At 35.3% G+C, this 21,870-nt stretch overlaps 1 protein-coding gene across 9 annotated transcripts in view; it reads left to right on the plus strand.

The window, feature by feature from the left end:
- The window catches only part of LOC101267116 (K(+) efflux antiporter 4), a 35,941-nt gene extending 19,591 nt beyond the window's left edge, over positions 1-16,350 (plus strand). For 6 of the 9 annotated variants that reach the window (XM_069298059.1, XM_026031186.2, XM_026031188.2 and 3 more), the window contains 5 exons: positions 3,536-3,724; positions 4,013-4,090; positions 4,579-4,623; positions 14,330-14,419; positions 14,555-15,025. In XM_069298059.1, the coding sequence (XP_069154160.1) occupies positions 3,536-3,724; positions 4,013-4,090; positions 4,579-4,623; positions 14,330-14,419; positions 14,555-14,635 (483 nt within the window). In that variant the 3' untranslated portion in view covers positions 14,636-15,025. Of the gene's footprint in view, positions 1-3,535; positions 3,725-4,012; positions 4,091-4,578; positions 4,624-14,329; positions 14,420-14,554; positions 15,026-15,131; positions 15,931-16,183 lie in introns of those variants that run through there. The other 3 variants (XM_026031187.2, XM_069298057.1, XR_011221333.1) reach the window with 2 other exon arrangements.
- The last annotated feature ends 5,520 nt before the right edge of the window (positions 16,351-21,870 follow it).

A 21,870-nucleotide genomic window follows, 5' to 3' on the forward strand; every position in this document is an offset into this window, starting at 1 on the left:
AACACAGCGAATGCTCACAAGATATAACAACATTGATCAGTTGGTCATTCAAAGGGAAACAACTAAAGATCCAGCAAGAATTAAGGAGGCGATTATTGATTTGTTCGAGAATTTTACACAGAAACAGAGAGATGGAGACCTACTTGCTCTTTTGTAAACTGCTATTTCAGCGGAAGAAAAGGAGGCATTGGAAACCAGTTTTTAAAGGTAGGAATTCTCTTAATGCTTGAAGCTGTGTGTAGGAGATAAAGCCCCAGAGTGTGATGGCTTTACTATGGTTTTAATCCTCAACTGTTGGGAAATTTTAAAGCAGGATATTATGGAAGCATTTTGGTTTCATGAGCAGGACGTCTGTGAAAGGAACTTTAATGCAACTTTCATAGCTCTAATCCCCAAAAGAAATGAGCTAAGTAATTAAGAGACTTCAAACAATCTTAGCTATCTCCTTCTGCTATAGGCCGATAGCTTTCTCCCTCCCTTCACCTCAGCTCCCTTCCACAAACATGGGGGAAAATAGGATTTATTTTCCATGCCGGTTTCAAGTCATTCGATATTACCCAGATGGACATCTGGCGAGGAAGTCTGGTTTGATTTGATGGAGCTAGTAGAAACATGATGAGAAGAATAACTTTTAGCAAAAAAGTGATGGAGTGGATTTGTTTTGTCCTGAAAGAAGCCTCAGACGACAACAAGAATTCCGTGAGGCAATGGAGAATGAAGGACCAATCCAAACGGTAGAGTATTTTAGTACAAGGAAGTTTTATGCTCATGGAAGATTTATGAGTCTCATCTCTAAAGGAGCTGACAGAGCTGTAGTTATACTGCCAGAAGCTTTCAGTGCTTGTTGGAAAGACATTGCACTCAAGATAGGAAACTTCATTAATTACTCACCACCAAGAAAATCAAAAGCTCCTCACAGAATGGTTGATACTAACAACTCGTATGCCAAGGTTGTTGAGAACAGTAAATGGCAGTCATATACCTTTAAAGTTCCAGAAAGCAAAAGCCAGTTGGTTTCCACTACTGCTATAATCAAGTACGACAGGCGTTTGCTTGATGTATCACAGGAAACTTTGGCAAAATCTTGACTCTGAGGTGCTTACCCTCTCCAAGGTTAGGAAATGGGGATCATCAGCTTTGGAAGAAAGTTTTTGGGGTTAACATCTACGAGATGATAGAAAACACTTTCCTTATTGAATTCCCCAATAGGAATATGGCTGAGCAGACACTTCATGGAGGGTGGACCTGGAAGAAATCTAGGGTATGTATGGAATCAGTCATGGCGTCAATCGATGGCACAACTTCAACAATTATCAAATTTTGACCCATCAATCAATGGGGATCTGTGGGAAGTAGAAGATGTATCTGTAGTATAAGCAGAACAGGACGAAGCACTTCTGGAGAAGGAGCCAGTAGCGACTGCTTGGGTAAGACAAAATTTGCTTAAACTCAGTAAGATGTTCGGAATTGACTTTAAAGGCAAGAGAAGGGAACTCTTGAACTACTTATGCAAATTGATGAGAGTAGGCAAGCGAGAAGAATGGAACCAATCACAGATATCAAGAAAATCAGAAGCCGCTAGAACTGAAAAATCTGATCACCTTTGATATAAAATATAAAAGTGGTGGAGGCACATCAAAGGAGAAGGGGAAAACTCAGAATGACCAATGAAGCTAAAAATAGAGTCATGGAACGTGAGGGGATTGAATGGTCATGGGAAGAAAAGAATCGTCAAGAACCAACTTTTAGACGGGAAAGCAGACATACTATTTTGCAAGAAACAAATTAGAAGTAAACTGTCAGGATCACATTAAGCAGATCGGGGGAGGAAGATGGACAAAGTTTGTTTGTCTGGAAGCCAGTGGTACCAGAGGAGGAATAATCATGATGTGGGATAGTCGGAGATTACTCATTTGCAATATGCAAATGACACTTTTATTTTCTGTTATACCAATGAGGAGCAACTTAAGTTTTTGAGGTGATTCTGATTCTGTTTGATAGTGTTTCTGGTCTTCACATCAATTGGAGGAAGAGCTCCCTATTACCTATCAATAATCCACAAACATGGAACACTTCAATTTTTCCCTGCCCGCTGTCTACCTTGGTATGCCTTTTAGGAAAAGTCAAAATCCAAGGAAATTTGGAAATGTATCAGCAAGAAATGTGAGAAGAAACTAACTTGGTGGAAGTCTTCAGTATCTGTATTTGGGAGGAAGACTTGTACTTATAAACGCTGTGTTAGATGCCCTCCGTACATATATGATATCTTAGTTTTCATGTCTAACTAGAGTTATTTAAGGACTAGAAACCATAAGATATTTCCTTTGGCAAGGAGAAACAACGATGATGAAGGCTTTCATTTGGTAAAATGGTAGGTTTAAACAGTGAGCAAAAAGAAGGGGGGACTGGGAATTAGGGATCTGAAGTTCTGGAGCAAAATATGAGGAAATGAACAAAAGGAAACACAGGAATTCCAGATGATTCGAGAATATGAGTAGGATTGATGGCAAAGGATAGAAGAAGATGGAGAATTGTCCTGGCTAGTATTTGGTGGACAATCTGGAAACACAAGAATTCCAGACGTTTCGAGAATATGAGCAACTCTATTCAAAAGATCAAGTTGAACTGTCTTTTGCTCTTCTATTTTTGGTGTCAACACTCCTACTCAGGAGAAAGTGTATAAATTCTTGATGTGCTATATTCAATTTAGATTATCAGAATTGCTTCAGTTTCTGAGAGTCAAATTGTATATATGGTTTCAGTATAATCCATGTACTGTCCTGTTCATTTATAGAAATACACACAAGATACCAGTTTCAAAAAAAAAAATTCCAAGGATTCGAGCACCCTTGTTATCAAAATCTTTTCTCCATCTCTTGTTAATTGTTCCATCATGATTTTTCGTTCCCGGCACTTCTTTTTTCAATTGGATTGAGATTTAAGATGACATGAGAAAATAGTCTTCCAGCTTTGAGAACATCCTAGTTTTGATTGGGATTTTGATGTGCTATATTCAATTTAGATTGTCAGAATAGCTTCATTTTTTTGATAGTCAAATTGTATATATGGTTTCAGTATAATCCATGTACTGTCCTGTTCATTTATAGAAATACACACAAGATACCAGTTTCAAAAAAAATAAAATTCCAAGGATTCAAGCACCCTTTTTATCAAAATATTTTCTCCACCTCTAGTCAATTGTTCCATCATGATTTTTCGTTCCCGGCACTTTTTTTTCCAATTGGATTGAGATTTATGATGGCATGAGAAAATAGTCTTCCAGCTTTGAGAACATCCTAGTTTTGATTGGGATGAGTGGAAGAAGAGTGGGTGATTCATCATCATTTTTGTTGAGCCCTGAATCCTCAGCATACACTTCTGAGTGAAAAGTTGCTGCAACAGTTTAAGGAGAAGTGTAGACGTGTTGAAATTTGTGTTCTCAGTCTTAAACTAGTTCTTAGTTTCTGCTTAGATTGTTGTGTCATATCCACATGTCATGGGTCTTGCCTCTTAGTGGTATTTTTATTTGTTGCAGGTTGAACCAATCCGGAACTTCTTTGCTGCTCTTTTTCTATCCAGCATTGGAATGCTTATCCATGTTCATTTTCTCTGGAATCATATCGATATTTTACTGGCAGCTGTTATATTGGTCGTCATCATAAAAACTATTGTGGTTGCTGCAGTGGTCAAGGGTTTTGGCTACACAAACAAAGCTGCACTTCTTGTAAGTAGTCCAAATTGTTTTGCCAGAGAGTTTGCTCTAGTGGTTAGGTCCCGTTCACCTCCAACCAGGAGTTTGGGTTGACCCGTGTCATCAAGGAGATTAAGTGGAGAATACCACAGTGGCCCCTGGGCAGGAGGGTTTGGATGTGAAGGGTTTCCAAATGATGTATTCAGAATTGTTTATGTCCACCTAAAAAATGTTTAATGTCCTATATATAACAGTTGTTGAACTCTGTATTTGTTCCTCTGGTTTTGCATTACAAGTTCTTTGTCTGAATGGTATGTCCAGGTTGGTATGTCTCTGGCTCAAATAGGGGAGTTTGCATTTGTTCTTCTCAGTCGCGCTTCAAATGTTCATCTAATTGAGGTAGTGCTTAATTTAAAGTACTCTGCTCCTCAAAAGTAAATTTTTTTTCTGTTAGTTTGTATGCTAATACGATGTCATTGTAAAAAAAAATTCTTTACTTTGTATGCTAATATGATTTTGTGTTATTTTAAGTAGCATTAAGGAGGAACTTTTGTTTAGGAGATTGGGATTACAGATTATTTTATATATTTGAAGGGTAGTCCCTGGTTTCTAATTTCCTTTTGCACTCATGAGGTCCCTATTTGTACAGAGATAGGTTGTTCTTACTAGAAACCGGTATCTTGTATATGGGGTTTCCTCTTTTACATAAACAAAATAACTTACCTTATCGACAAAGGAAATCTGTGTGACACATGAAATCAAAATTTATCAAGTCAAATTACTCGTAATGCTTTGCTTGTTGCCACTTCTTTATGTATTTTTAATCTAGGTTGATGTTATGAACTGATGACCTTGAGATGAGTGATGGAATTTGGTCACTGCTGCAGGGTAAAGTGTATATGCTGCTTCTGGGAACAACTGCACTTAGCCTGGTATGTAAAATGTGTTGCTCTCTCCATTTTTGACAATAATAGAAATGTGCCTTTAGTCTCGCTTTTGTGACTAATATAGATTCTCACTAAGTCTGTTTTGGTTGTTGGCATTTATGTTAAATGGGTTCTGGGCATTGCATCTCCGAACATACTGCACTTTTTGAGTGTTTGAGATACATGGTGAAAACTTTCCTTTGTGCATCCTTTGGTTGTGAGCACAAGTCTTGATGCGCTAATGGAAGGGCATAGCATTAATCTGCCTCTATATATATATATATCTCGTTTTGGATGGTTTATGCTTCGATGAGTAAAGTAATTCTATAAAAGTGTCCGTTTGCATGGACCGGGATGTGGAAAGTGGACCGATCCAATGAATGCTTTTTATTTAACTGGCCGACTCAAAGGTGCTGTTGTTGCATGCTCAATACCCGTGCTGTTTTGAGAGAGCAGCTGCATCTGAAAGATGCTTCAGACTTGTGGCAATTTTGCATGCTGAACTTAAGAGTTGAATTAAGGGGTTTCCTTGACTACATTTTGGTAGGGTTAGTAATGGAAATTCTTGAGCGATGATTTGGATTAAAAATATTAAAGATTGAAGCTTCTTCCTAGATATCTTTACCAATATTAGCTGCATTGATATTAGTCCACTGTACATTGTGTGGCCAAATTCAAGGTGAGTTAGCTGCAGACAGGTTTATTTGCAGAAAAAGGGCACTAGAAGTTTCTAAATGGAATGACAAAATGTTTGTAGATTACATAATCTATTTTCCCTCGGTTTTAGCCAAAACAAATAAAAGGGTTCCCACATAAGTTTATTTAGGTCAAATATAGAAGGAAAGGAAAGAACAAAAGTAGAATGTGAGAGTATCATTAAGTTGTATATCTTGTGAAAAATGCTCAGGCACAAGAATCGAGGTCAACCTGCCTGTAGTTTGAATTTCAAATCACTTTCCTTTTCAGGGGGACTTTTTCCAGTAAGATGTTAAAGTCTTGCTCAACAGGGGAAAATAGCATTTACTACAGTGCTATTTTTAAGTCGATGAGATCACAAAATGTCAAACGGAAGCAGAATCATTGTACGAATGGTTGGAACAGAGGAGATACCTATTGCGGAGAGTTAAAATCAGCCAATAAAGTCCTGAGATGCTAACACCAGCATTTATTGAAGCATCAAAGGAACAGGGAAATGTAGTTAGGAGATAGAAAACAAAAGACCACTTCTCAGAGATTTTTTTTGCACTCATAAAAACAAAAAGAATGGAAGATACATCAGCTTTATAGCCATACAACGACAAAACAAAGCAGTAATTTCAGTGGGGGATGGGGGAATATTGCTCACAAAATAGCGAAGTCTATATATGAACCAGAAAGAATACAGGAGCAGCAGCAAGTGTCTACTAAGAAACTTGAATCTTCATACAAAAATGCCTTCAAGTCTAGTAGATGACAGAGAGCACAAAGAAGGCGAAGATACGAAACAGAGCAAGTGGCATCAAGATCTCTGGAGAGACGAAAACCTTCAACAGGGATCTACTGAACAGGTTCATAGACGGCAAGTCTCAACATGGCTTCTCTGAAATGCCATAACTGGACGATATGAGATGATGGGCAAAAGTAACACCTGGAAGACACAGAGGCATCAATGTATATGCTATGAATGACAGCATGTTTCTGTTCAAGTTCCTGTCATAAAAGACAGCATAGCAAGCTATGGAGGGGGAATGGTCTTGGAGGAGAATGCCACTGAAGCTAGAATGGTAATAACCAACTATGGGATGCTGGCCAATGGAAATCAGGAAGGACTGGGTATGGATCAGAGTTTTAGGGCTTTCTCTGAATCTGTGGTCAGAGGAAATCTTTAAACTGAGCGAAGAGAGATGCGGAGGCTTTATCGAGATGGAAGAGGAGACCACACTGAACATTCGTCTTCATTGGGCTCGCATCAAGGTGAAGGGAGACGAAGCAAGAGTTCCGAGAGAGATGGAGGTTACTAGTGAAGGGAGATCAAGCAAGAGTTCCGAGAGAGATGGAGATTAACGGTGAAGGTTTCGTCTACCAAATTCCGATATGGTGTGAGACGTCGGTGATGGTAAAGAAAGAAGAGACGAAGGAGGATTCAAGGTGTTGTACAGATGACAATCCATAGCATGAATCCTTTCTGGTGAAAGAAGTGACGTTTCCACAGCTGTCACATGTGGGGACATCCAAGGAAGGTGGCTTGAAAACTGTAACACATGGAAGGGGGAAAAGGGTCTCCTCAGCAACTTTGGGCCAAATTGAAAGAACAGATCAATTGGGCCTATACTGGACCCAATTACTATTTTCCAATATAAAGGCTCTAATTCAGAAGCCCAACTGGTGCACATAATAAACATCGAAATATTGGCCAATACACAAGACAACACAATTTCTAATAGCGGTGAAGAGACGGGGAACCTGTTAGGAGAAGGAGAAACTCGAGTAATTGATTGCATACAAACGAAGACAATTTGGAGTAGATTTCCAAGGATGTGAAAGAAACATCAAAAGAATTATTGTTGAAGATAGACAACAACAAGCAAGAAAGTGCAGTGAAAAAAGGGGAATTATTTTTTCTTTTGACAAAGGTAACAAGTTTTTATATAAATCTTCAGCACTAAGGCTGGGATCCCAAAAATTTACATCACAGAGTCTACATACAACTGAGTAGGCTCAGCAACCCAAAAAAGGAAAATCGATCTCTAGGTCCTATCTCATCTTACAAGGATCCTAAGATGTCGTTCGCTACAGGATCATCTATATATTTCGAACTACACCAATAGCAAAAAGTGATAATGCAGTTCATTTTAATCCTATGAAGAGGACTGCTGAAACTTTCAAAACATCTCGAATTTCTCTCTTTCCATATGGTCCACCATATCACTGCTGGGACAATTTTCCATCTGTGTTTGTCTGTGCTACCACTCCCCATATAGTTCCAGCTTACTAGAGCCTGACCTGACCTTTTAGACACAGTCCACCTTATGCCTCTAAAATTAGTAAACATGTTCAATAGATGGCTAGACACTTTACAGTGTAAACAAGTTTCATAGTTGGCTAGCCACTTTACAGTGTAAAATCATATTGTTGATTATCTCTGCCTTTTGCTCACAGAAAAAAAAACATCTTGGACACATTTTTATGCCCTTCTTCATGAGGTTTTCTTGAGGTAGAGCAGCCTCTTTCACTACCATCCAAGTGAACACTGTCACTTTGTAGGGAATTTTAACTTTCCATATAAGCTTACAGGGCAGGAAACTGATTTGAGTCATCATCTGATTCAAACTCTTATAAGCATAGTTGACTGTGAATAAACCGTTGTCTTGGCACTTCCATCTGAGAGTATCATCTCCTTCCTTTGGTCCTGTATACTGATCTAAGGTGCCATAAAATTCAGCTAGTCTTTCCATCCTTGAGGAGTCCATATTTCTTGTAGAGTAGACTCCTGTTGCTGATTTAGTAGGTAAATATCTGGAAAAAGTTGCTTGAGACTGCCATGTCCTAACCAATCATCATCCCAAAACATGATCCCATCCACTCTTTACATTGAAGCTTGTTCTTTCACTACCATCCAAGTGAACACTGTCACTTTGTAGGGAAATTTTACTTTCCATATAAGCTTACAGGGCAGGAAACTGATTTGAGTCATCATCTGATTCAAACTCTTATAAGCAGAGTTGACTGTGAATAAACTGTTGTCTTGGCACTTCCATCTGAGAGTATCATCTCCTTCCTTTGGTCCTGTATACTGATCTAAGGTGCCATAAAATTCAGCTAGTCTTTCCACCCTTGAGGAGTCCATATTTCTTGTAGAGTAGACTCCTGTTGCTGATTTAGTAGGTAAATATCTGGAAAAAGTTGCTTGAGACTGCCATGTCCTAACCAATCATCATCCCAAAACATGATCTTCCTTCCACTCTTTACATTGAAGCTTGTTCTTTTAAAGAAAACATGCCCCAAGTTTCTGATTGACCTCCACAGACTGATGCCGTAAGCAGAAAATACTTATTTTGTCTTCCAAAAATCTTCCTTCTCATATTTTGCTTGGATCACCCTCACCCACAAAGTCTCCACTTCTTTCGGGAATTTCCACAGCCATTTTGTAAGCAAGCTTTTGTTATGTTTTGTCAAATTTCTGATGCCTAAAGCCCCCTGTTTTTTTGATAGGATGACAGTCTTACCTTCAACTAAATGGAATCCTTTGTACTCCTTTTCTCTGTTCCACAAAAAATTTCCTCCTTATGGCATCAATTCTTTCCTTTACTTTAGCTGGAATAGGGAAAATTGTCATCAAATAAGTTGGCAAGGCATCCAAGACTGAATTGATCAAAATTAATCTCCCTTCTCTTGACAAGTATTGACAAGTATTGTGCTTTTCATCTAGACAGTCTCTTCTCACATCTCTCCACCACTCCTTTCCAAATTTCTTTGACTTTGCTCTTTGCTCCTAGAGGCATCCCCAAATAGATAGTTGGCAACTGCCCTATCTCTCTTCCCAAGACTTCTATAAGTTGTTGGATTCTATTCACCTCATTGATTGGGAAAATGTGACTTTTCCTCCAATTGATGTGCAGACCAGAAATTACTGCAGAAAATATGAGTCAATAAAATAAAAATATAAGGGGTGTATGAGTTGAAGAGGCTATTGATAGATTCCAATTCATAAGTAATTACAGCAGAAGTTTTTGTTTTTTTTTTTTTGGGGGGGGGGAGGGGGGGGGATATCTAGCCATCAAGAATCAATGAAGTTGAACATAGTATCATGGAATGTTAGGGGGTTAAACTGGGCAAAAAAGAGAAGTATGGTTAAAAAAAATTGTTGCAATCCTGAATTCTCAAAAAGAATTAAAATTGTTGCAATATTGGAAGGTTGATATAGTGTGATTACAGGAAACTAAGTTAGAAGGAGACATTGGAAAATTGATGAAAGAAGTGTGGGAAAATAGATGGTCAAACTACGTTCAACTAGAAGCTAGTGGTAGTAGAGGTGGAGTACTGATCATTTGGGACACAAGGGAACGGGAAGGAGTAATTAGCAGTCAGGGCATGTACACAGTTACTTGCAGTTTTACGTGGAAGAACCAGGATTGTCAAGTGCGCACTTGACAGGAGTTTATGCTCGTAATGACAGGCAAAAAAGGAGGAAACATGGTGGGAAATTGGAGCAGCTAGGGACTTAACCTCAGGCCCTTGGGTGCTCTGTGGACACTTCAACACTACAAGACATCCCTCGGGAAAGAAGAGTTGTAATAGAATTAACAAAGCAATAACAGACTTTTCTGAGTATATTGAAGATATGGAACTAGTTGATCCTGAACTAGTGGGGGGCAGATACACTTGTAGAAAGGGAGATAGACATCATTGGGGCAAGGCTGGACAGATTCCTCTTTTCTGAAGAATGGGATATGATGCCAGTCCACCTTACAAAGGGTCATCTGTGATCATACACCATTGTTGCTACACTAGTGAGTGGGAAACAAGTCATACTTCAAATTTGAGAACTGGTGGTTACATACAAAAGATTCCAATTGTAAGGTCCAGACCTGGTGGAAATATTTCAACTACACTGGGAAACCTGATTATATTCTAGGGGCCAAATTAAAGGCACTGAAAATAAAGCTGAAGGAATGAAGCACAACAATCCAAGGTAATCTAAAAATTCAGAAACAAAATACCCTAACCCAAATTGTTGAGTTGGATAGGATACATCAGCAAAGATTGTTAGTGGAGGAGGAGATTGCCTCAAGGCTTACCCTCAACATGGAATTTGAAGACAGTCAAACATGAAAGAAATAGCATGTAGGCAAAGATCCAGGGCAACTTTGTTGAAATATGGTGACAGAAATACAAGGAAATACCAGAATCAATGTTGGAAATGGGCTCAGAACTCTCTTCGGGAAAGATCTCTAGATAAGCCAGTCCGCTCTGCAAGAATCCTTCCCTAATTTAATGCTATTACGCTACAATCCTGAAGCTACAGTGGGGGAATGTTGGTCTCCCCAGGTTGGAACCTAACATTTCGAAGATACCTTAACGACTGGGAAGTGAAGAGGGTGGCAAACATGTTGAATGTACTAGAGGTCTTCACTGGCACAACTTCTAATTCAGATTCTTTAAGATGGAAATTCGCAGAAGATGGCATCCTCTCGGTGAACAGACTTTACAAGAAAGAAAACAGTCTCTCAACACATCGGGAAGCCTCAAAGCTCTAGAAGTGCTTATGGAAGATTAAGGCTCCTACTAGAAATCAAATGTTTCACTTGGTTGGTGGTTAGAAGGGCTTTTCTCACTCAAGAAGTTCTCCAAAAGAAGGGAAGGATACTTGTACCTAGATGCTTTTTTACAATGAAATTGGGAAAACAAATAACCATTTGTTCATGCATTGCAAATTTACTGCTCAGCTATGGCATCTATTCTTTACTGACCTGTTGAGCTGTTAGATCAGAAGAGGTGGCAGCAAAGCCAGAAGAAGTGGTGGTGGATGATACCTTTCCTGCATTTGGTGGACAATGTGGAAAGAAAGAAATGGGAGATTCTTTGAAGACAAAGTTAAGTCCATTCACGATGTAAAATAGAGCTGTCTAGTCACATTATTTTTTTGGTGCAAGGAGAACAATATAAGAGGAAATGGATGATTTTGTCGTTTTCTTAGGAGCTTTGTAAATCTACACTCTATTTTCTCTTCTTGTAAAAGTTTTTGAAGGTGACCAGCATCCCTTAATGCTGAGGAATACAACAGTACTTTTGTAAAAAAAAAAAAGAAATACAAACTTTTTCCATAGAATAGCAAATGCACACAGAAGAGCTAACACCATAGACAAGTTGAAAATCAGGGGAGAGATAGTGACAGAGCCAGAGGAGAGAAACAATGAAATCATCTCCTACAATGAGAATCTTTACAACGAGACAGAAAGGTTGAGGCCTCAACTAGTGATGAGAGATTGCCCCAAGATTAAGGAGGCAGAAAACATCACTCTGATGGCTTTGACGAGAAGGAAATACTGGAGAGCATCAAAGCTTGTGGAGGAGACAAAGCCCCTGGCCGTGATGGATTCTCCATGGACTTCTTTAAACACTGTTGGGAGATCATCAAGTATGATCTAGTTGCAATTGTGCAAAACTTCCATGAGGAAGGATCCTTGAGAAAAGTTTCATTGCTACTTTTGTGGCTATAAATCCCTAAGAAGACTGGAGCAGTAAAGTTAAATGATTACAGACCTATTAGTTTGATTGGGGGAGTTTACAAGATTATTGCTAAGCTTTTGGCTGAAAGATTGAAAAAGGCCATCCATAAACTGGTGGATAGACAACAAATGGCATTCATAAATGGGAGACAAATTATGGATGTCATTCTAATTGCAAATGAATGTGCGGAATCAAGACAAAGGAGTAAGCTACTAGGTATTCTATGCAAACTAGATATCCAGAAAGCTTATGATCATCTAAATGAGGCTTTCTAATTCAGATGATGGAAAAAATGGGGTTCGGAGCTAGATGGATCAAGTGGATTAAGCATTGTATTAGTACATTAAAAAATTCTCAGTCTTGAAAAACAGGACACCGAATGGCTTTTTTCCTTCTCATAGAGGACTAAGGCAGGGTGACCCCTTGTCACCTTTCTTGTTTATTCTGGCAATGGAGGGTTTGAATAGGTTACTGCACACAGCTAAGGTGAAGGGATGGATTAGAGGTTTCCAAACCGGTGATGTAAATAGCTTGGAGATCACTCATATGCAGATGATACCCTAGTTTTTTGTGATGCAGTGAAAGTACATATTTTGATTCTAAGGGCTATCTTCATTATCTTTGAAGTTGTGTCAGGTTTGCATATTAATTGGAAGAAAAACTTCATCTATCCCAAAAATGAAGTTATGGAACTGGAAAGCTATGCCACAAAGCTAGGAGGGACGGTGGGGAACCTCCCAACTACATAATTGGTTATGCCTTTTGGGGCAAAAGGCAAATTCCATACCAATACAAAATGGTGTACTGGAGAAATGTGAGAAGAAGTTGTCAAATTGGAAGAGTCAATACCATTCTAGAGGAGGAAGACTCACCTTGGCAAACATTGTATTAGATGCACTGCCTGCATACATTATGTGGATCTTCCCAACACCAATAAATGTGATAAAAAGAATTGAAAACATTAGAAGAGATTTCTTTTGGCAAGGCACTGAAGACAAAAACAAATTTCACCTAGTTAAATGGGAAAGAAAGCAGTGGGAAAGAAAGCATGAGGAGTTGGAACGAGAAATATGAAAGCACAAAATCAGAGTCTAATGATGAAATGGCTGTGGAAATTCGGAACAAGTGATAACATGTATGGCAGAGCTATCAGAAGTTTATGGCCTCTGTTGAAGAGAAGAATTAACTACAAAGTAGGTAATGGACAAAAGATTTCTTTTTGGAATGATAACTGAATAGGGGGTGCACCATTACAACATCAATTTCCGGTTCTCCACAATCTTTTTATTCTTCAACAGGCCACAGTTGCAGAGATGTTGACCGGACAAGGTGGAACCCAAACTTAAGGAGAAACTTGAATGATTGGGAAGTGGGAAGAGAAGCAACTTTTTACGCCATTATGGCCAGCTTCAACGATATTCAACAATCTATCTGAAGAAAGGGATACCATAGTGCGGAAGAAAGAGAGGAAAGGTATTTCTCTGTCAACTCAGCATGTAGACAGTTGAATAGATCAAATCATAGGGAGGAAGACGATATGGTAAACCAAGATCCTATACAAAGTTAACTGCTTCATATGGCTAGTTGTTAACATAATAATTTGAACAAAAGGAAATTTCAACGATGTTCAAGATGTTTATTATGTGGGGAACAAGTGGAGACGATTAGCAATCTCTTCTTGCACCGCAAATGGACATAACAACTTTGGAGGATGTTCATCAGCTTGAGGAAAATAATTGGGTAAAGCCAGGAAACATTTGAGGAGTCCTCAATAGTTGGAATAGTGATGGTAATGCAGCAACGAAGGAGGAGAGATGGAAGATTGTCCCAACATGCATATGATGGACCGTATGGAAAGAGAGAAATCAGAGGTGTTTTGAAGACAAGCAGAATGGACATCAGAGCATCAAGATGAATTGTCTAGCGTTATTTTATTTTTGGTGTAAACAGAAAATTTTAGTCCAAGCAGAAGATATCGTGGATGTTTTAGATTATTTGTAAGAAATAGAGGGGATAGACGGCAATATGATTTTGTCTGTAATACCTTCTGAAGGGGAACTACATATTTTGGATGTAGTTTACCTGTGAATATATAGATTAGTGTAACTATCCTCAAAAAAAAAGTTGTATATCTAAAAGGGCTCAACCAAGCTAGCTCAGTCTGGGGTCTCAACATCCAATTTTCTGCATATGAATGGTCTGCAAAAGTATCCCAAATTCCTTAGCATGTTTTATTTCTTAGTACATTCTGGAAGTCTCCCTATCATCAAGTTACTGCTGGTTATTATCTTTGAATGTGCCTGGTCAAGATATTATCAGCTAGCCTCAAAATAGCACTGATGAACCTCATGCAATCTGAACTAATAATTGGTGAAGAGAAATTATAATGCTACATGGGCCAATCTATTTTCTTTTTTTGGTGGGGGTGTTTTCTACATCATTTAGAGTTGACTGTTATATTTTATAGTAATTAGGTTGTGCTAACTCCAAGGTATTTCTGCAGGTTACAACACCGTTACTTTTCAAGCTAATTCCTGCTGTAGTTCACCTTGGAGTTCTACTGCGATGGTTTTCCCTTGATTTACCAAATGAGGTAGGGTGGCTTTTTCCTTAAAACTAGCTGATTCTCTCTTAGTTTCATCAGCCTGCATACTGTGCATGGTTTTTCTCCGAATACTCAGGTTAGCTAAGAGTTTTAAGGTATCTTCAAAATGACTTTTTATCCCAGATTGGATCTAAAGGAGATACCATGCGCGCAGACAGTTCTAAGCGTATTACTGTGCTGATCCAAGGCCCTCATGATTCATGATAATAAATAGAAACATGAACAGTAAAGTGATTCTCACACTTTACCTGATGGCATTCTTATGCTGGGCGACAGGTGCCCAAGTGTGCAAAGGCTGTTGATTGATTGGATGATTGATCATCATGACGCTTGATTTATGCACCCCACATCGGATGATTTTCTTTGGTGTGTCGGAAACTCATCGCCATATGCAGAGCAGTGTATAGATCTGTCTGCAAACATTTTTCTGGCATTTGTTTCAGGTAGGGTAGGGTGTTAACGGACTACTCTGTACAACCTTGTTCATTTGTAATGCATTTTTTTGTAATTCTTTATTTTAATCTTTAGTTCGAGTTTGTGGAATTGGTGGTTTCAATTTGTTAAGTGTATATAGCTGAGAGTTCAAACTGTTAAGAGTGTTTAACGTAGGAAGTCTTATTTTTCTGTATAGAGTTGATCTATGACCTCCAATTAATTCACTAACATCATTGATTTTCTGCAATTCTTTGTGCATACCCAGACCAAGGCTGGCAACGGTACTGGAACCGGGACTGACCGGAACCAAGCACCACAAGCCGGTAGGCGTTTCGGAACTGGGATGGACAGGTACCGCTAGTTCGGGATACTTGAAGCAGTACCCATCCTGGTCCACTAATGAACCGGGACCGGACCGATTTAGCAGGGAGTAACGGCTACTTTTTTTAAAAAAAAATTACTAAAAACAATTAATTATTAAAACTTTTATTATTTTAAAGTTAAAAATTTATACTTTTCAAACTTTTTTAAAGTGTGAAACTTAAAATTTTATAATTACCGTTTGAAAGTTCGAATTTAAATTTAAAATTTTATATTTATAGTTTGAAAGTTTGAATTTAAATTTAAAATTTTATATTCGTAGTTTGAAATTTTTAATTTATATTTAAAAATTTATATTTATAGTTTGAAAAAACTTGAATTTTACAATTTTTTAAATTTTAAAGTTTAAAAGTATATAAGTTTAAATTTTTTACTTTAAAAGTTTGAAAATTGAAATTCAAAACTTTCAAACTATAATTATAAAAGTTTAAATTTTACACTTTAAAAATTGAATTTAAGATGATAAATTTTTTTTTAGGTTAAATATAGAATAGTACAATTTAATCTACAAAAATATTAGTAGAGTATTAGAAGATCTAATCTATATGGCCACCTTCTAGGAAGGGTTTTATTTGAGTTAGACTTCGAATTATCACACTCATACTATTAGACAATTAGACATTTAAATTTAATAGTCCGTGTTAACATAGATATTTTTTCTTAAATCATGTGACATTTCTCTAGTAACATGTTCGAGAATTGGTTAATTAGATAAACCCTCAATTGCTTCAACGTTGTCGTCACTGTTTGCATTATTTCGTTAACATTATTTTCAAATTTGGTCGGTAGTGGTTAACAATCAAAATTCCTTATCTAGGCATTAATTCAATCTTTAAATAATACTGATATCTCCGAGTTATCTGCTGCTAATGGATGTCTATGCTCTCAAATTTTGAAATCATGCTACACTAAAAGCGTCTTCTAAAGCTACTGAAGATGCTTGAATAACTGACACATCTTGAGCCACCGGTTGAAGTTTTGGAAATCCTTTGCCGCGATTGCTCCACCATTCTAGAATATCATTAGTAGGTTCTATACTTTGATTAACATATGTATCAAATCATTTATATTATTATGAAAAAGTTCAAGATAAAAATCTAACATATCATCAATATCACCTTCATTTAATCTATACCTAGAACTTTGATGTTCTTCATTACTTAATATATTTATATTAGAGTTATATAAGTCATACAATTTTTCTAACTTCAATTTTTATAATATCTTCAACATGTTGACAACTAGGTGTTTCAACATCTTCACTCTCAATACCCATATTTAAATTTATTTTTTTGAACAATTCTAGATGCTCCTACATCATTGTAATGTGAGATTAACAAATAAGCGGCTAAATAAATTTGAGAAATAGGATTAAAATATTTTAAAATTTTTCAATCCATTTTGTTAATAGATTTTTAAAATCTTGGTTTATTTTTAAATTTATAAAATTTAGTAGAAATCGCACAAATATTAGGTAAAACAGACCAAACGGTTGGATAATAAAGTGTAGATATTTTTCTTGTAGTTACATAAAAAAATTTAAGAATTCTATGAGTTCCTTTACGTCATTTCAATCACTATCATCAAGTCTATATGTCATATTTGAATTATGAGCATTCCAAACCATTTACAAAAGTTTTCTATATTCATAAGTGACTTCAAGCATTTCATATAAAGAATTCCATCTAGTAGACACTGATTTTGGAATTTTTCTAGTTGGAAGATTATATTCACGACAACGATTTTGAAATTCTCTACGTCTAGACTTAACTTGATATTTAAATATAAAATGACATGCATTTTCAACTTTCATGCAACCATCATCATACATTGTTATACCATCTCTAACAATCAAATTATATATGTGTGCAGCACATCTAACATGAAAATCATCATCATAAATAGGGCAAAGAGACATTTTTAGCATGTCAACAACAACTGTATTGTTTGAAGCATTATCTAAGGGGACACTACTTATTTTATCACAAATCTCATAGTTTTGTAAAACATCTACAATTGTTTGAGCTATATAACTACCAGTTTTATGCATTTCACAATATTTATAATCTAAAATTCTTTTTTGCGTACTCCAATTTTCATCAATCCGATGTGCAGTAACAATCAAATAATCGTTACCGTTTACACTATGGCTCATATAAGAAGTAGTAGTTATTTTACAATTATTATAATAAAATAAACAATGAAAATATTTAAAATGTTACTCGATAATCAAATTCAATCTTTCTAATTGTATTTCTAGCAAAACCTTTAAAATGTGGATTATACACAATTTGAATATAATGAATAAATTCGAGATTTTCAGCAAAACTAAATGGCAAATCCATAACAACAATCATTTACTAATTCTTCAAGATCTTTTTCTCTACTATATGATTGTGGTAAACTAGAGCCAGAAACATTAGAATGATTTAAATGTATTTGGACCATTATTAGAGCCACCTACTCCTGCGATTCGAGGAAAGAGGTAACATTCTTGTTAGCTTTGTCTACCACTTTAGTATGCAAAAATTCATTTTTATTACATGACATAAAATGATTACTCAAATGTCTTGTCCGATCTTGTTTTCCTACAGTTTTATGATTCAATCTATGTTTACATTTATCACAAATAATTTTTTAGCACGTTCTACATTAGGCCTAGTTAGTACGGGGAAACGAGAGCAGGACAATGAAAGGGAGCGGAACTAGGAGTAGGATTGGAACAGGGACTAGGATTACTAGTAGCCATTGGTGTCTCTGTTTCATCATCATCAAAAGTAGGCGTATCAATATAATCATTAACATTATCATGTTCATCATCTTCAAGCAATTCCTCATCAAAATTATCAAACCTTCTTTGTAAATATTCATGATAAGGATCTAATCCACAAATACTATCAATATAAAAAAACAGTATTATTAACATGTGTATAATCACCCGTATTCATTCTTAATACACTAAATATTTTAGTTTTAGATTTAGAAGAACAACTTAATTTTTTTATTACTGTTGGATTTAAAGGTTAACAAACTATTAACCGACTCAACTATGCTTTTTTTGAACATTTTTCAATAATTTTTTTATCTAAATTTATATTCAAATATGAAAAGTGAGTAAATTATATATAATACAAAAATATAATGCAAGCAAATAATTACTCGCAAAATAAATAAATAACTAAATAAAAAAAATGAGATGAAAGTTGGAACGAATATACCAAACGTCTACTTAAAAAAGTAGATGTGTACGACCGAAAGCCGAAAATTGAAAGTTGAAAGTTGAATTTTGAAGCTCCAAATCCAATTTTCAAAGACCAAATTCGTAATTTCAACAAGAAGAAGAGATTAGAGAGTACACAGTTCAGAGAATAGAATATGATATTTTTGTGAGTGAAAAGAATGAAAGTTTCGGGGTATTTATAGGTAAGAATGAAGATGTAGTTTCTAAAACATTGGGGTATTAAAAAAAGTTAAGGGGTAATGTGAATGAAAGCACCGATGGTGGGGCCCACCCCATGATCTGTTGCCGAACGAATCCCTATTTACAGAAGCTATTTCATTTTTTTTAAAAAAAATTAAACGAATCGAATCGAGATTGAAATCGATATTTATCGGACCGAGACTAACCGATAAATTTTGATTTCTGTCCCGTTACATCTCTCGAACCCCTTACTAATCGCTCCTTACCAGGATAAGCCGAAATTGAAACGATAACAAACCAAAATGAACGGTATCGAAACCGGCACCTCTCGGTGAATGGATTTTGCAAGAAGAAAACGGCCGCTCAACACATCGGAAAGTCTCAAAGCTCAGGAAGTCCTTATAAAAGATTGAGACTCCTACTAATATTAAATATTTCACATGATTGGTGGTTAGAAGGGCTTGTCTCACTCAAGAAGTTCTCCAAAAGAAGGGAATGATACCTGTACCTAGATGTTTTTTGTGCAATGAAATTGGGAAAACAAATAATCATTTATTCCTGCATTTCAAATTTATTGCTCAGAATATATATATATATATATATATATATATATATATATATATATATATATATATACTAGATAATTTATTCGCGCTTTATGAATGTTTAAATAATTTTTCTAAAACTTTGAACAACCTTTTCAATAATCGACTAATATAAGCAAAAAAAATTAGTATGTTTCTTGAACATTTCAACAGAATTAAATAATTTGACATTATCAAATATCTCAAGAATTGTAAATATATAATTAAGATTAAAAATATTTTGGTATCTAATAATTTTAATTTTTTATATAATTTATCATATATACATTTGATGATATAATTGTGTTGTTAAAATTGAGTGATGTTCTAATGTAGCGATTAAATATCACTTTTTCTATTTTTTTGTTATAATTATGTGAAAGTTTTCGATAACCAATATTATTTATAAATATGCTAAGACCGTTAAAAAAGTACACCACAACAACGTAGATAATATTCTTTAGATACAATGTACTTGTCTGAGTTCAAACGTTCACAACTTTTCGTTATTGTTACTTTGTTACTCTAACAAAATTTATAGAAGGAGAAAAATATATTTGAAACAACAAAAATGTAATATTGTTGACCCTTTTAGAAATTCATTCTTCAATAAACTACTACTCTAAGTCCCTTTCTAAATGCTTCATCAATGAAACTTTACGACTTGTTCAAAAATATGTATGTATAATTGTTGCATTATGAAAGTACAAGTAGATAAAAATGTTAGATTCTAGACTAATGTTAAAGAAATATTCTCGAACATTAAAAAATTAAAAATTAGTCTAACCTAGATAACTCAAATGCTCAACAATGACTTGGGACATGAAGGACAACAAATCTATGTTAATAGACATATCTTTTGTAGTTTAAGCTAGTACGTTTATTTGGAGTAGGTTTTGTTTCATATTCTTCAAATTAGTTTTTCGAAAATAGTCATAACTCATACAAAAAATATTTAGAAGAGTCGAATGAGAAAGAGAGAAAAAAGAACATTAAAAGAACGAGAAGTTTTGTCCAAATGAGATAATATGTATACCAAACAAAAAATAATCAATACAATTGAATGAAACAACAAAACTGCGGGAAAAACATACATTAAAGGGAGTAAGTTATGAGATATCCAACGATGATAACAAAGCATTCTAGCCAGAAAAGTTTCTATGTTTTGGAATAGCATACCATAAAAACTTGACTAACACTTCAATTAACCTTCAATCCTTGATGTACTCATAATATCCACTGATAAAATTTAGTAAAAAAAATAGCGACAATATAAAAACAAAAAAAAATATGGGCATGCGAAGTTATTAACTCTTAGAAGAATTTTTAAAGAACACAAAATCACATCCTTGTATGTGAAGGAATGACGTTGTTGATGAAGAAATTATAGATTTATAAGTTTTTTTTATAGTTCATTCAACAATTCCAGTATAGAAAACTTGCTTGGATACCCAGTTAATGTTTGTTATTTAATCTCTAATAACAAATCCTTATAACATAACTTTGCATAAACATAAACAATAAAGTTTAAAGCATGTACTCAAAAATAATAATTAATAATTAATAATATAAGCTTAAATAATTGACGGTAAAAACATATCAGGATCTTTAAAAATAGAATGAAACAAAATGTTAAAATTCGAGACCATGGAATGCACAGTGTTCCCATAAGGAAATTACCCCCCTATATGATATTTAAAGGAATAGATCCTCTCAAGATAGAACGATTCTATTCACCAGAGTATTGATACAAAAACAATAGTTTCTGTGGTTCATTCAATAGAAACAAAGTACACAAGTATTTAATTGTCTAGAAGAAGCAGAAGAAGAACGTTGTTTTGAAATGAGAGGAAAGTCTCTCTTTATAGAAAACAAAGGGTGGACTGAACAAATGATTATTGTGTCTTATCGAAAAGGCTGCAACTCTTTGGAAAAGTTACAATCCTTTGAAAATTTCACAACCTTTCATAAAAGTAGCAAGTCTTCATAAAAATCACAACATTTTAAAAAAGTCACAAATTTTCATAAAAGTCACAAATTTTCGGAAAAGTTATAACTTTTTAGAAAAATTACAACCTTTCATAAAAGATATAACTTTTCATACAAGTTGCAATTTTCATAATAAAAGTTACAGTTTTTCATGAAAGGAGAAGACTAGTTTTAAAAAATTTAAAAAATTAAAAGGGAATCCTGGTTTGTGATGATTCCACTTAGGCATGCTTATAGTTTTTTTTATAGATATATCTATGACTATATTTAAACTAGACAATTTTTTTACATTGAAGGGTTGTGACAATTTCGCTGAGCTATGACTTTTTCGAAAGGTTGTAACTTTTTCAAGGATTTGTAACTTTTTTTTATGAGTTGAGATTTTTTTTGAAGGGTTGTACTTTTTCAAAAGGTTATCACTTTTATGATGAGTTGTCACTTTTTTAAAGGATTGTGACTTTGTCGAAGGTTGTGACTTTTTCGATTAGCTATGACTTTTATGAAGAGTTGTGACTTTGAAGAAGAGTATTTTCTTTTTTTTATAAGACATAATTAACACCTATTTATTTTATTTCCTCCGTCGCATTTTATATGTCACTTACTTTGTACTTGCATCAAGAAATTATGTA

The sequence above is a fragment of the Solanum lycopersicum genome, chromosome 5 (assembly GCF_036512215.1).
Source record: "Solanum lycopersicum chromosome 5, SLM_r2.1".
Classification (NCBI taxonomy): Eukaryota; Viridiplantae; Streptophyta; class Magnoliopsida; order Solanales; family Solanaceae; genus Solanum; species Solanum lycopersicum.